Source organism: Aedes albopictus, chromosome 1, assembly GCF_035046485.1.
Source record: "Aedes albopictus strain Foshan chromosome 1, AalbF5, whole genome shotgun sequence".
Taxonomy (NCBI): domain Eukaryota; kingdom Metazoa; phylum Arthropoda; class Insecta; order Diptera; family Culicidae; genus Aedes; species Aedes albopictus.
Genome location: NC_085136.1, coordinates 203,956,728 through 203,970,460, shown reverse-complemented (window position 1 = coordinate 203,970,460; position 13,733 = coordinate 203,956,728). Strand labels below are relative to the sequence as shown.

General features: G+C 47.1%; 1 protein-coding gene across 2 annotated transcripts in view; it reads left to right on the top strand.

Moving 5' to 3' along the window:
* Window positions 1-13,733, top strand: part of LOC109431959 (protein sidekick-2) — a 288,459-nt gene that overhangs the window by 206,963 nt on the left and 67,763 nt on the right. For both annotated transcript variants that reach the window (XM_029866982.2, XM_062846153.1), the window contains exons 2-4: window positions 12,103-12,269; window positions 12,449-12,575; window positions 12,694-12,817. In XM_029866982.2, the coding sequence (XP_029722842.1) occupies window positions 12,103-12,269; window positions 12,449-12,575; window positions 12,694-12,817 (418 nt within the window). The remainder of the gene's footprint in view (window positions 1-12,102; window positions 12,270-12,448; window positions 12,576-12,693; window positions 12,818-13,733) is intronic.

Here is a 13,733-nt window from a genome sequence, read left to right as displayed (position 1 = left end):
CTTTTTCTTTCCAACCGTAATCCAAGGGTTATCCTTCTCTTGGACCGGCTGGTCACCGCTACTTTTAACAACCTCGACTCGGGGTTTCGGTTCTATCCCCCTGGCTCGTTTCGCGACCGGCTTGGGGTTGCTCGCACTACGCGTGCGTTTACCACTCACCGGCCGCTCCTCATCGACTGATCTCGGCCTTTTCGCTTGGGCCGAGATTTTCGCTCTATCTGCAGCCCCACCTGGCTGCACCCTATTCGCGCTCTCTGTAGAGGGGCGGTCCGTTTGCGTGGACCTCTCTTCTCTACCCGCGCCAGTCACCTTGCCTCGCTCGACCAAGAGATCATACTCCTTCATGGCCTGGGCCACCGAATCGCTGAGCCTCAGCAGACCTTTTTTAAGGTCTTTGCTTATGTTGGATCTCCAGTTAGCCTAGTGGTTAAGGCTATGGATCGCCAACCCGGAGACGGACGTAGAGCCAAAAAGAAGAAGATGATGTTGTTCCGCCCGCTAGTGTATCCGATCAGCTCGTCGAGCTGTCCAGCGACCACCACCAGCTTCGGAAGCCCATCTCTATTACGGGTCAGCGCACGCGTGAGCGCACGTGGTCGATTTGGTTTTCTGTTTGATGGTTGGGTGATTTCCAGGTGGCTTTGTGGATATCTTTGTGGAAGAAGAAGGTGCTGCGGATTACCATACCACGGGAGACTAACCAACACTGAGACGACCACGCTGATGGGACTACTACCTTGGATCTAGCTGGGCGTGATGCAGCGTTTCTTACTCAGCCGCTGGATGCCAGAACAGACGCCGTTTGAGCCGAACCTCCTTGGTGAACAGACGTTCGGGTCGTAGCTCCTCAATCTAGCTGAAGTCAGAAGGACAACAGTGCCCAGGCTACACTACCAGTTAAGCATATAACTCTTAGCTGGCGGTCTTTGTCATCGCGTGACCTGTGGAAGCATGAGGTAGGAACTTGTGAGGACCAGAGCTGTGTTGGACGCTCTCCTTATCGACTCGCCGTTTTGCAGCCCAACTAACTCCGCTAACGATGTTGGGATACCGCTTACTCGCAGCCTACTACATGTCCGGATCTTCCAAACCGCACTATGGTCCACTGCACGAATCCATTCTGGCCTGCTTGCTCTCACACGAAATTTGACGTTTGAGCGGTGTCGGCACCTCTCAAACGTCAAATTTCGTGTGAGAGTAAGCAGGCCAGAATAAATTCGTGCAGTGGACCATGGTCCACTGCTTGAATTTTTGCTGGCCTGCTTACTCTCACACGAAATTTGTCGCCATCGTTCAAACGTCAAATTCTGTGTGGGAGAAAGCAAACCAGCATAAATTCGTGCATTGAACCATTGTTGGAAAACAATCAAACTGTCACTATCGATGTGTCGCACGCGTTCTGGAATTGCCCAGCCCAACTGCAAACAACTTATAACGAGCCGCCATTCCCGCATCCGGATTGCTTCAAGCCATTGTCCCACGGTACCCAACGCCTCGAAGTCATTGCCCGTTACCCAATGGTCTCTCACCACCATTACTAGATGGGAACTTTAGCTGAATATGATGATTTGGACATTTTGAAAGTTTTCAGGTTAGAAGAAAAATGCTTGTTTCCGATCTTCGACAAATTCTCCATAGTTAGTCCCATATTTTGCTTTTGGGCCACCATTAAATCACCACCGAAATGGCTGAAAATTTGTCAGGACAGGACCCTAGTTTTGCACGAAGATTTGATATGAACATTTGGGAGTTTTGAATTTTTAACATGTTTGAAATCTGACGCATGTTATGCTTATGATACATCACCACATAAAAACCTTCGTTTAAATATTCTCGGTTTGAAAGGGTTATCCCAGATTTGCTCTAGTAAGGTTACAATAGCGGTGCACCGCCACCACTCCATTCGCCCGCCAACCAGGGAAATCAGCTAAAGGGTGGGGCCGTTGTTTGCAATCAACCAGCGTGAAACGAGTTGAAAATTTTTCTTCTATTGAACTTTTCGATTAGCAAACAAGCGCGAACGAGCCAGAGCTAGCACCAGTCAGTTGAGTGGAGCGGTATGTGTGTGACTGATTGTGCGCATCACACGGATGTTACCTAAAGCTTTTGCCTTCCCGTCCACCGTACGGTCGCTTGCTGGTCTTGCTCAAGCGACGACGCGGCTCACTTCAGGTGCACGAGCTCCGCAATCACGATGTTTCTTTCCCTTTGAAAGTTTAGGATCTCTGGCTGCAGGTGAACGCACCTTGTACGTGAGGTAAGAATCAGTCCCGCTGTGCTATCAATTTCCCGGTAGACTGGTACGGATCAAAATACAATCTTCTTTGCAATTTTTGCAGTTGCAGGAAAAAAATAGACACACACTTAAGTACCATATATGCTGAACATCATAACACTTTGACTAAATTACCACAATCATTTGCCTGTCTTCGGAAGTTAATACCATGTAAATGATGACACACAGCCGATTAACCACAGAGATGTGTATTAACTGAAAACATTCACTTTTATTGAATCGGTCTATATTACAGCTATCCGGAAGTAGCACCCACTGTTCAATCGGTATCAATCGAAGAGTTTAATAGGAATGAAAAGGAGCAGAGAAACAGATTTCAAGAGAACGGGCGAGCGCAATCAGTGCGAAATAGTCTTCAAACCTGGAAAGTTCTTTTCGTTTTTATTTTTCTGATGGAATACTCTTCTTCCATGGCGATCTCAATTTGAAGGAACAAACTTTTACAAAGGAGAAATAAAACCCACTTACGCTTTGCGTTTTTTTTCTCTTGTGGATATAAAAAAATCCCAATCAAGAAGTTTTTTTGAAATAATAGATTCGCAAAGTATAATTTTGTGCGGATCGCATGGAATTCGATTAGAACGAGGCGTTGCAAATGATTCAGACTTCAGACTGCAATTATAAAGCGTTGAAGGTTTCACTCCGTTTTACCATATTTTAGTTTTTGTTCGGTTCCGAGAACAGTAGGTTGTTACCCTGTATCAATGGAGTTGGGGCTGTCTCATTTGGTATAGCTTCCGGTAGAGGAACATTTCATATTCAGTCGCTGGGTGCCACATCCGACGCTGTTTAAGTAGCATCTGCTAACTGGTACCTAGACTGCATTACCAGCTTACACGCAATTATCGGATGTCGGTCTTTGTCTTTAGTTAACTATGAAAGCATGAGATAAGACCTGGTGAGGATATGAGGATGTAGAAAAAGTTGGAACAGACAAAGTTCGGATGGTACGGAGGCGTTCAGGTCGGCACGCAAGACCTACAGGAAACCTCTCCGGTCTGCTGGAAAAACCTTTGTATACTAATGTTTCCAGTTTGAGTGAAGTCAGCCGGTTAAATAAAATCCTTGCGAAATCCAAGGATTTCCGAGTGAACGAACTTCGTTTGCCAAATGGCGATCTGACTTCCTCTGATGAGGAAGTTCTGGAATGCTTATTCAGCACACACTTCGCTGGATGTGTGGATATTACATGTTCGGATGAACCTGATATCTTTCCTTATAGTTACGATTCCCTGGCTTCGGCTCAGAGTATTGTAACTGTAGAATCGATTAAGTGGGCACTTAATAGCTTTGCTCCTTTCAAATCTCCTGGAGCAGATGGGATTTATCCTATCTTGCTTCAGAAGGGATTTGATCATTTCAAACATGTTAAAAAAATACTTGTTTGCAGTTTTGCTACAGGGTATATTCCCAAATCCTGGCGGGATATTACTGTGAAGTTTATTCCGAAAGTGGGTCGTGCGTCGTATGAAGAAGCAAATATGTAGTTTCAAACCTATCAGTTTAATCTCTTTTCTTCTGAAATGCTTAGAACGCATTGTGGATCATCACATCCGTGATGTTCATCTGGCCAACGTGCCTCTTCATGTGAACCAACATGACTACCAATCTGGTAAGTCCACTGTAATTCTTTTACACAAGGGTGTTTACGATATTGAGAAAGTATTCGCTCAAAATCAATCTTGTTTAGGTGTTTTCTTAGAAATCGAGGGTGCCTTTGACAATGTGCCTTTCGATACCATATTGGAAGCCGCACGGAGTCATGGTATATCTCCAATGATTTCCAATCGGATTCATCAAATCCTCAAAAACCGATATCTCTTGTCGACATTGCGTCTAGCAGGAATTAGGAAATTGAGTGTTTGTGGATGCCGCCAAGGGGGAATCTTGTCATCGCTTTTGTGGAATCTCGTAGCAGATACGCTATTGAAGTCACTCAATAATAGCGGTTTTCCTACTTATGGTTCTGCCGACGACTACCTAGCATTGTTAGTTGGTATGTGTATAACCACCCTTTTCGACCTGATGCAAAGCGCCCTTCAGGTAGTTGAGGGTTGGTATCGCCAATATGGCCTTTCGGTTAATCCGAGTAAAACATCTATTGTTCTTTTCACAGAAAGGCGAAACCGAAATGGCGTTCGTTCTTTGCGTCTTTTTGATTATGAAATCGATGTGACTGAACAGGTAAAGTACGCTGGAGTCATTCTAGATTCCAAGCTTTCCTTGCAACCTCACATTGAGTTCAGAATGAAGAAAGCTTGTATGGCCATCCGGCAATGTCGGCGAACCTTTGGTACAACTTGGGGTCTTAAACCCAAGTATATCAAATGGATCTACACAACTGTTGTTCGGCCAATATTGGCCTATGGATGTCTTGTGTAAAGGCAACAGGGCGAAATGAGAACGATCCAATCAAAATTAGGCCATCTCCAAAGGATGTGCTTAATGGCGATGTCTGGAGCGTTCGCTTCAACTCCCACGGCAGCGCTCGAAGCACTTTCTTGCACTTACACCGTTTCGGGTACTCGGTCTACTAGAGGAAACTCCCGTGAACCGCACATCAACACACACCTCGTTGTTTCCACTTTTGGCGAAATGGCTCTTGCTCCAAGTGATCTTACAATTGCTTGTAATTTTCCATATAGCACATTTTCCACGAAATTCCCTTCCCGGGAAGAGTGGACATCTGGATATCTGGAAAGAAGTATTTCAGACGGCATCGTATGTTACACTGATGGCTCCTTTCTCGAAAATCGAGCATGTGCTGGTGTTTATTCTCGTGAGCTAAGGCTGTATCTGTCTTACTCACTTGGTAGACACTGCACTGTTTTTCAGGCCGAAATCTTTGCTCTTATGTGCGGAGTGCAATCAGCACTTCAGCAGCACGTAATGGGCAAAGTAATATACTTCTGTTCAGATAGCCAGGCTGCTATTAAAGCACTTGCTTCGGCCAACTCCAGATCGAAGATAGTTATCGCTTGTCGAGCTCAAAGCGAGGAGCTGAATTCAGCTAACGCTGTTCACCTTAAATGGGTGCCTGGCCATTCTTCCATCGCTGGAAATGAATTGGCTGATGAGTTAGCTCGCACTGGAGCATCACATGACTTCATTGGCCCTGAGCCAGCTATTCCGATATCGAAGTGTTGGGTAAAGCTTCAGATTCACACTTGGGCTGCTACTCAACACACACTATATTGGAATATTTTGGAGTCATGTCGTCAAACCAAATTGTATTGTACTGAGCCATCTCCAAGGGTGACGAGGTATCTTACAAATCTGTCAAAGCAGAATTGCAGCATTCTGGTCAAAGCATTGACTGGCCACTGCCGACTCAGCTATCACATGGCGAATATTCAGCAAGCTGATTCATTTGCATGTGATTGCTGCGAATCCGATTATGGAACTTCATATCATTTGATATGTAACTGTCCAGTTTTTGCGAAACTGTGTTTCCGAGTATTCGGTAAACACTTATTAAGCGAAACTGACTTCAGAGACCTGAATGTTCAGGATATTCTGTTGTTCTTAATCCGCTGTGGTAAAGAGCTATAGGCTCTCTTTCGCTTTATGCGTTATTACAGTGCCCTTTCCAGGGCGCTGTTTGAACCCATTGTGGTACGCTTTTGCGTTAGTAGCTTCTTCCAGGGTACTTTTCCTATTTCCCTACCTGTCCTTATCCCCATCCGTATCCTTTTTCCTTCCTTTTCCCTCAGGTAGATGATGAAATAGGCTATTATTTTGGCGATTTCACAAATGTCTCAAATGGAGGATAACGTGCCTCTGGAGCCGACCTTCTGATACCTGATGAGATAAGACCTGGTGAGGATATGAGCTGTGTTGTTCTTTCCTTCCCAGTTGTGAACTCATTATTTTGCAGCTCGAGGCCATCCATTAACGACGTACAGTTTTTGAAATGTTTCAGAATGCGCGGCACAAGAGGCATCCGCAGGACTGCCAGACTGGTCTCCATGGTCAAATGGCAGCGCGCGTGGGACAGTTCCACCAAAGAAATGTGGACCCACAGGTTGATCTCGAGGGTAGATAGTTGGATTAACAGGCGTCTCAGGTCATTTCGGACCATGGTTCGAGCCGACGTTTGCCACAGGCGGAGATGACACAACTCCGGACAATCTTGTCCAGATGATATTTGGGGATGAGTTTGTATGGAATGCCGTTTCAACGGCTATCACCCACATCGTCTTGGAGCTACAGGGAAGGTGGCGCATGGACTCGGAAAATGACTAGTTCAGACGCTATACAAGAGGTGGTCCAAGGCAGTCTTGCGAATAATCGCGACCATCACGAGACAATCACTTGAACCGCTTTCTGGAGTCACCCTTTCCAAGGTGATACGAACCAGCTAGCATGTCACGCCTGGAATGGCAAACATGTTGTGGGTTCCACCCTTCGCAGCTTTGCAGCGATAGCAGTTGCTGTGTATGCTTCAGGCGGGTTGCGAGAGAATCAATCTCTCTGAGCAACGACGCATAACGGGCGAAGTGAGAGCGTTTGCCGTAGCCAGGGCGAACTTCGTGGTGCGCTCAATGTGTGCGTTTATACTGAGCTATGCAAAACGAATAGGATTTATGACGTAGTGCCGTGCTTGTAATAATACACATGCATAGTTTTACATGCTGTTGCGCGTGCATCTGCTTGAGGCGACGGAGAGAGTCATGACACTCACATGAGCCGTATCCAAGTCAGGATGATTGTAGCAAAACAAGGGTGACCGGTGACATTGATGGGATTCTGTCTTTTCTGGTGTTAGCGATTGTAGAGAGACCGAATCAGAAACCGCAGAGACAGGGTGATACAAGCTTGGTGTTTATCAACTTTTTTGTGACTTGTACGCTGATGCTTCGCGACACTGGTCCAAGGGTTCAGAGTCGGCTACGTAGGTCATACCGGTTCCATGTGTTCGAAATCGACCGTTACAGCGATTAAGTGGCCGCGGAGGAATATCTTGGTAGCGTTGCTGTCGTCACATCAGTATACTGGATTAGATCCGAGCCCGCAGTTGGAAAGGAGTCCTCGGCAAGGTCGGGGCAAGTGGAAGCCCCATGTCGGCACGTCCTTCTGTGTGCTGGCTGATAGGGCCTTACTTGTGGTAAGGTCAAATTGCTGTGCCCGCGGTATCAATCCTTGATACTTGCTGTGTAGTTGGAAGCAGGCGTGGTGTCGACCCTGCCTGCCTTCCGAGGACAAAGGGAGTGCTAAGGTCCACTCTGGAAACTGGCTAAGCGCTGATGGACTCCCAAAGCGAGTCATCGAAGTTCGTTGCTGCAGGCTTTGAGGCGATAAGGCGACGCTTAGCCGACGTTCGCAGTATTAGATGTAATCATACAAATGAAATGATGAAGGGTGAAGGGTGCTGTGTAGAAAAGTCTGGCGAAAGAGGTCCTTGGAGAGGGTGTCGAGGTGAGGGTTCTTAGTGGATGCGACTCTGAAGGTAAAAAGCCTTGACAACATCACTAACGCGGAAGAGTTATCACCGAACTTTTTCAATAAATTTTAAAAATTGAAATGATTTGTAGTTCGTCACAGAAAAATGAAAACAGTCGGTTGAGAAATAACTGAGATATGGCAATCTAAATTTGACAATTTTGTATGGGAAAACGGCTGCAATTTTATTGTCCAATACTGTATACCCAAGAAACACAATTAGCTGAACAGCAGTTTCTCAAGCTAAAGTTTTCTTAAGAGTTGTTTATTCCACTCTTATACCACAAAAATGTTTGCTGGGCAAGAAGACTGGTCGCGCCAGGCACTCGAATCCGGTCATGGAATGCCACGCGGTTGCCGGCAGGTTACATCGGACACTCCGGGCTCTCGGATACGGACGAGGGGCATCGTGTAGTCTCCAGTAGGAAGGCTTGGCGCTGCACAACGGTGGAATGCCGTAAGTAACGGGGTTGAAAGCGTGTACCCGTTGGGTCAGCCGTACAATGGTGGCTAAATCGGCGGCTTCGCTCTCTGGCCTCGTGGGCGCGGTTGTAGGGTACCGCGGGGACGCCAGCCGGAAGAGTTGCTCTCGCTGGAAGTTCCGGTACAATTGCCAAAAGCTCGTGATGGTTGAACCATCTACTGACACGCGGGACTCTTGAGGTGCGGTCGCGTGACACAAGCAAGAAGGGATGGGCACAAAGGACGTTCTGGTAAGGGCGTGCGCAGGCACGTGGCTGCCTAACCGGGGGGTGGACACTTTGGACTCACGGCGCAGTTTGAAAATACCAGATGGAAAAGGCCGTGCTCGTTGGACGTTCTGATCCAGTCGTTCAAACGCACGGGGTGTCAAACCCTACCTTTTGGCCGCCGGGCCGTCAGATGACCACATAGGAAAAGTTGGGCTTGCTGAACGTGGCGGTTGAATCCTGTCGCCTCTGATTCGCAGGGCTCTTGGGCTCCGCTTTCTCTTGATGCCGAACGCGAAGGTGAATATCCGCTGCGGTTTTGCCGCGTGAACACGGCAGAACTGAACTTTTTTCACTTCTCGTTTTCGTCGTCGAGGATGTACAAGCGCACTCGATGATAGTCCGAACACAACACGCTCTCGTTTTTCTTCCTCCTCGTTTTTCGCCCCATAGTGGTGCCCTTGTCAATTTCGCTCTCTCGATGACGTTTTGGGGTTTTGTTTTTAGTACATTACAAATTTGCGAGGTTGCACAATTTTAAATTAGTAGCTTGGTGGCGTCCGTCATGCATGTTCGTAAGCTTCATTGCTACCGTAAACGTTAACAAGCTACATGTGGTGGACGCTAACAATTCCGCTAAAGTAGGGAAGCTCAAGGCGAACTGGTCAGAATGACAACTGACCTTGCACGAGCCACCGGAAGCTTACTTCAAGTGACTGGAACCAGGCCAATAGTCATGGGACTGCAATGGCGTAGACAGGACGAAGCGATGTGCCGATGAAGGCCACAAGGCTGCACGAGCCCATCCAAGTGTTGATTTCTTCCGGGAAATTAGCGAACAGGAAGCACCAAACGGGAGGTCCAAGGTGCCCGACCTTCAAAAAATGCCGTAGTGAACAAATCACAGTGCATGTAACGCAGCTGAAACTAAATCACTGTGACGCAGCTCAGCAACGGCTTTGCCAGGCGATTTCTAAGTGGGGGACGGATATCACCATCATAGCGGACCCATACCGAGTACCCACTGGCAATGGCAATTGGGTCGCGCATGAGTCTAGAAAAATGGCGGCGATATGGACGACGGGTAAATACCCCGCTCGTAGAAACCAACTCCTACTACCTATGAAAGCTTCGTGGTCGCCAAAGTAAACGGGGTCTTCTTCTGTAACTGTATGACGACCGTGCTAACAGGGTTAAGGCCGGTGGTAATAGCGGGTGACTTTAATGCCTGGGCCGTGGAATGGGGAAGCCATTTCACGAATCACCGGGGTCAGATCCTGCTAGAGACACTGGCTATTGTCGTTACCAAGAGTACCTTTAGTCGGAACGGTGCGGAGCCGATAATTAAAGTTACTTTTTGTAGTTCTGGCCTAACAAGTAGTTCGAACTGAATCGTAGGCGATAGTTACACTCATAGCGATCACCTGTCGGTTCGCTATAGTATCGACTACAACAACAGCAGGCAGCGGGTAGAGGAAGAGGCGACTAAGCCAAGACCCTCGCAGGTGGAAGACATCATACTTCGACGAAGGGGTATTTAGGGATGCGCTCCGCCGTGAACGAAACCTACTTGGTTTAGATGGCGACGAGCTGGTGCGATGCTACCAAGCCTAGGCGAGTCCACCCTAGAAATGGTAGACCACCGGCATGCTAGTGGACTGACGCGGTGGACCACGGGCTAGGTGGCGGATGCTGCGAGCACGATCTGTGGAAGAACGAAACAAATGCCGGGTGGTGTTCGCCGCTGCAAAAGCCGTTCTGAAAACCGAGATAAGGGCAAGCAAAAAGGCCTGCTTCGAGGGTCACTGTGAGAGTGCCAATGCGTATCCGTGGGGTGATGCCTACAGGATCGTGATGGACAAGACGAGAGGTGTAATGGCTTCTATAGTGCAATCTCTAGATATGTTGGAGGGGATCATCGGGGGGCTTTTCCCGCTTCATGATCTTAGTCCTTGGGCTCCAGTCGTAAGACAGTCGAGGACTGCGGCTGGCGACGAGGAGATGGTCAATGATGTAGAACTTGCGGGAGTAGCAATGTCCCTTAGCGTAGGTAAGGCCCCAGGTTCGGACGGAGTTCCGAACCTGGCCTTAAAAGTAACTGTTGCAGAGGCTTCCGAGATGATCAGGGCTGCTATGCAGAAATATCTGAACGAAGGCGTTTTCACAGGAGTATGGAAGAGGCAGAGCCTGATTCTATTGCCAAGGACGGGGAAACCACCCGGAGACCCGTCGGCATATAGACCAATATGCTTGATCGACAAGGCGGGTATGTGCTCGAACAGATCATCCTCAATAGAATGTTGACGCACACCGACGGTGTAAATGGTCTCTCGAGATGCCATATCAGCTTCCAGAACTAGAGGTCGACCGTAGACGCTATCCTGTCGGTTACAAAATCCGCCGAGATAGCGCTCCAGTGTAAGAGGTAGGAGATTCCAAGGGAGATTCGCTACTATGCAGTAGTTACCGTGCATGTAAGGAACGCGTTCAAAAGTGCCAGTTGGGCGGCTATTGCTGATGCGCTCCTGCGTCTGGGGATACCCGGGTACCCGGGTACTTCCGAGAGGAAGTTACTTTTAGAATCGTGTACTAGTTTAGGACACGGGTGTGCGTCGGAAGTGCTTTCAAATAACCTCAGGAGACCCGCAAGGTTCTATCCTGGATCCATCCGGTGTTTTATAATGTCATATACGATGAGGTGTTGAGGTTAGAGTTCCCGGTGGGAGTGAAGATCGTCGGCTTTGCTGTCGACATTACGCTGGAGGTCTACGATGAATCGATCGAAGAAGTGGAATTGATTACTGCCCGCTCGATCGCGGTTGTAGAGAAGTGGATGAGATTCAGAAAACTGAAGTTTGCTCACCACACAACTGAGGTGGTGATAGTGAACAACCGAAGTTCGGAGCAGCAAGTGAAGATCAATGTAGGCGATTGCACTATCACTTCGAAGCGCTCCGTCAAACACTTGGAGGTCGTCGATAAACTTAACTTCGGTAGCCACGTTGATTACACTTGTACAAGAGCTTCCACAGCTATAATGACACTGTCCCGAATGATGTCCAATAGCTCTACACAGCTTTGAAAGAAACTGATGTATCCAAAACAACTTACGCCCTTCTGAAATGTTGGTGCCGAAGGAGAAATAAGCTATGAAACAAAATGTATTCATGATAGCACTGTTCTAAAAATACTTGCAGTCAGTTCTCGTTTCCCTCAAAGTATGATACGGTTGTTATTTGGAAGGTGAAAGTCGTATTTGATTCATGATACCGTGACATAGATTGGAACAATGGGATAATTAACAGTTGAATGTTTTCTAATATAATTAATATTTCCATTCCAAATTGATGAATGCAGCTCTCACTTAAATACATGTTCTAGGAATGAAACAAATCTTGTTTAAGGAAAATCATGAATAACAAAATTTAAGATACGCCGCTAAGACACTCCAGAAGTTCTTTAAAGTTCCTATTCTCCATAGCCGGGCGAAACCGACTGACGATAAAGTTTCCTGTAATGAAATTCTCGTTTATGGTTGTGTTTATTCTGTCCGAGAGGGAGGGGGAGAAAATTCCCAGCTGAACGATTATTAATTCACAGAATTCGTCGCAAAAAGATTGTTTTTTGTTGTCTAACCATTTTTTTTCTCCTGTTTTCATTTCTATTCCATTGCAGACATCGAAAGCATACCGCTGGTGAAGTACATTGCCGTTGCTGGACGTAACGTTACTTTAAGCTGCCCGGGGGTAAATGAACACTCGCTGGTGGACAGTCTCACATGGAAAACCAGCATCACGGTAGCCGAGTTTGTCAACGGACTACCGCTAGCCAGTAATAATAGGGTGAGCTTCTTTTTTTCCTTCCTCGCTAATCAATGATAAATGACCAGAGGTGGATATCTTCCATCTTGCCCGTAGTCTATGTCGTTATTAATTATCATGACTCGCTCTGACGCGGTGTTATATTTTTTTTTGTCGTTTTCCACTAATGGCATCCTTTTTTGCTTGCCTCTTGGTTGCAGATAACACTGCTACCTGATAATTTTAGTCTCCACATAAGTCCAACGGTCGCCTCGGATACGGCCGAGTACAGCTGTCTGGTGAACGACCGACACAGTCCAGAAGCCATCGTGGATTTGTTAGTACAAGGTATGTGCCACGCAAACAGCGCAGAGCCCAGCATCTGCCGCGAATGGGTGTGTGGATTGTAATGAACAAACATGCTGTACAATTATTATTTCACCTGACCAAAACTACATATTTGCAGACGTTCCGGATCCACCGGGGCGGCCACTGGTCGTCAGCTTCACGTCACGTTCGGTGCACCTGTCCTGGGCACATTCACAGGATCCCCGTAATGCACCTGTAACGAATTTCATCATCGAAACGAGGTAAGTGAAACACCATGAAGGCATGGCTGCTAGAATGGGCGTCAACGTATAAATTTTAATATGAATAACGGAGAAAGCAGTCCGACACAATCGTTCTCTTTCCGACGATACCATTCATAGCCATGTTCTGTAAATTGCATAACGTCATTTGAAATGATAAATTTTTCGTCCAACACGTTGCACAAGAAGCCAGGTCACGTTGACTGGCCGTCTACGAATCAACAGGAGCAGCGCAAATACAGAAGTTGACCTGATTTCCCCGTGGGAGCTCAAACCGTTGTCCTAACAGGTTCCTTTATACCTCACATTTATTCTCTGAGTACACCATCCGCCGTCGGTCGGTTGATCGGTGGTGGTGTGTTGCTGGCTTGCAGTCGAACCACTATTATTGAGTACTTGAATTGATGGCTTACTGTTCCGCTTGCCGACACTAGCTGCAGAGGTGATTGTTTGTGCTCGCTTCCCAGGAATTCTAGCCCTGAAACCTTACCCACGGTAAACAATGGAGAGCGAAAGATAAATAAGGATCACTTCCGGGAAGCAGTGGGTGCTCGACACCATTCGAGCGAGAGAGAGAAATGCATAGGTCGTACATTGTGGTGCGATTCGGGTGATTTCATACCTCATTCCTTGACTCGGTGTATCAAACGCGCTGTTTTGCTGGCGGAAATCACATCAGAGTTGGGATTTTGTACCATTTGCTGGTGGCGAATCAATACCAGCATTGTTTGTGCATCGTAACGAGAGGGTGTGAAACAATCAAGTGGTGCCGGCTTAAGGAGTACCGCGTCACATTTTGTGAACTTCTGCTTTATTGTCATTAATTATATCGCTTTTGCACACACTAATAATTCCCATCGTAAATCGATTTAACGGTTTATTTAATTAGTTAAAAAGGGGCCGTACACAAATTACG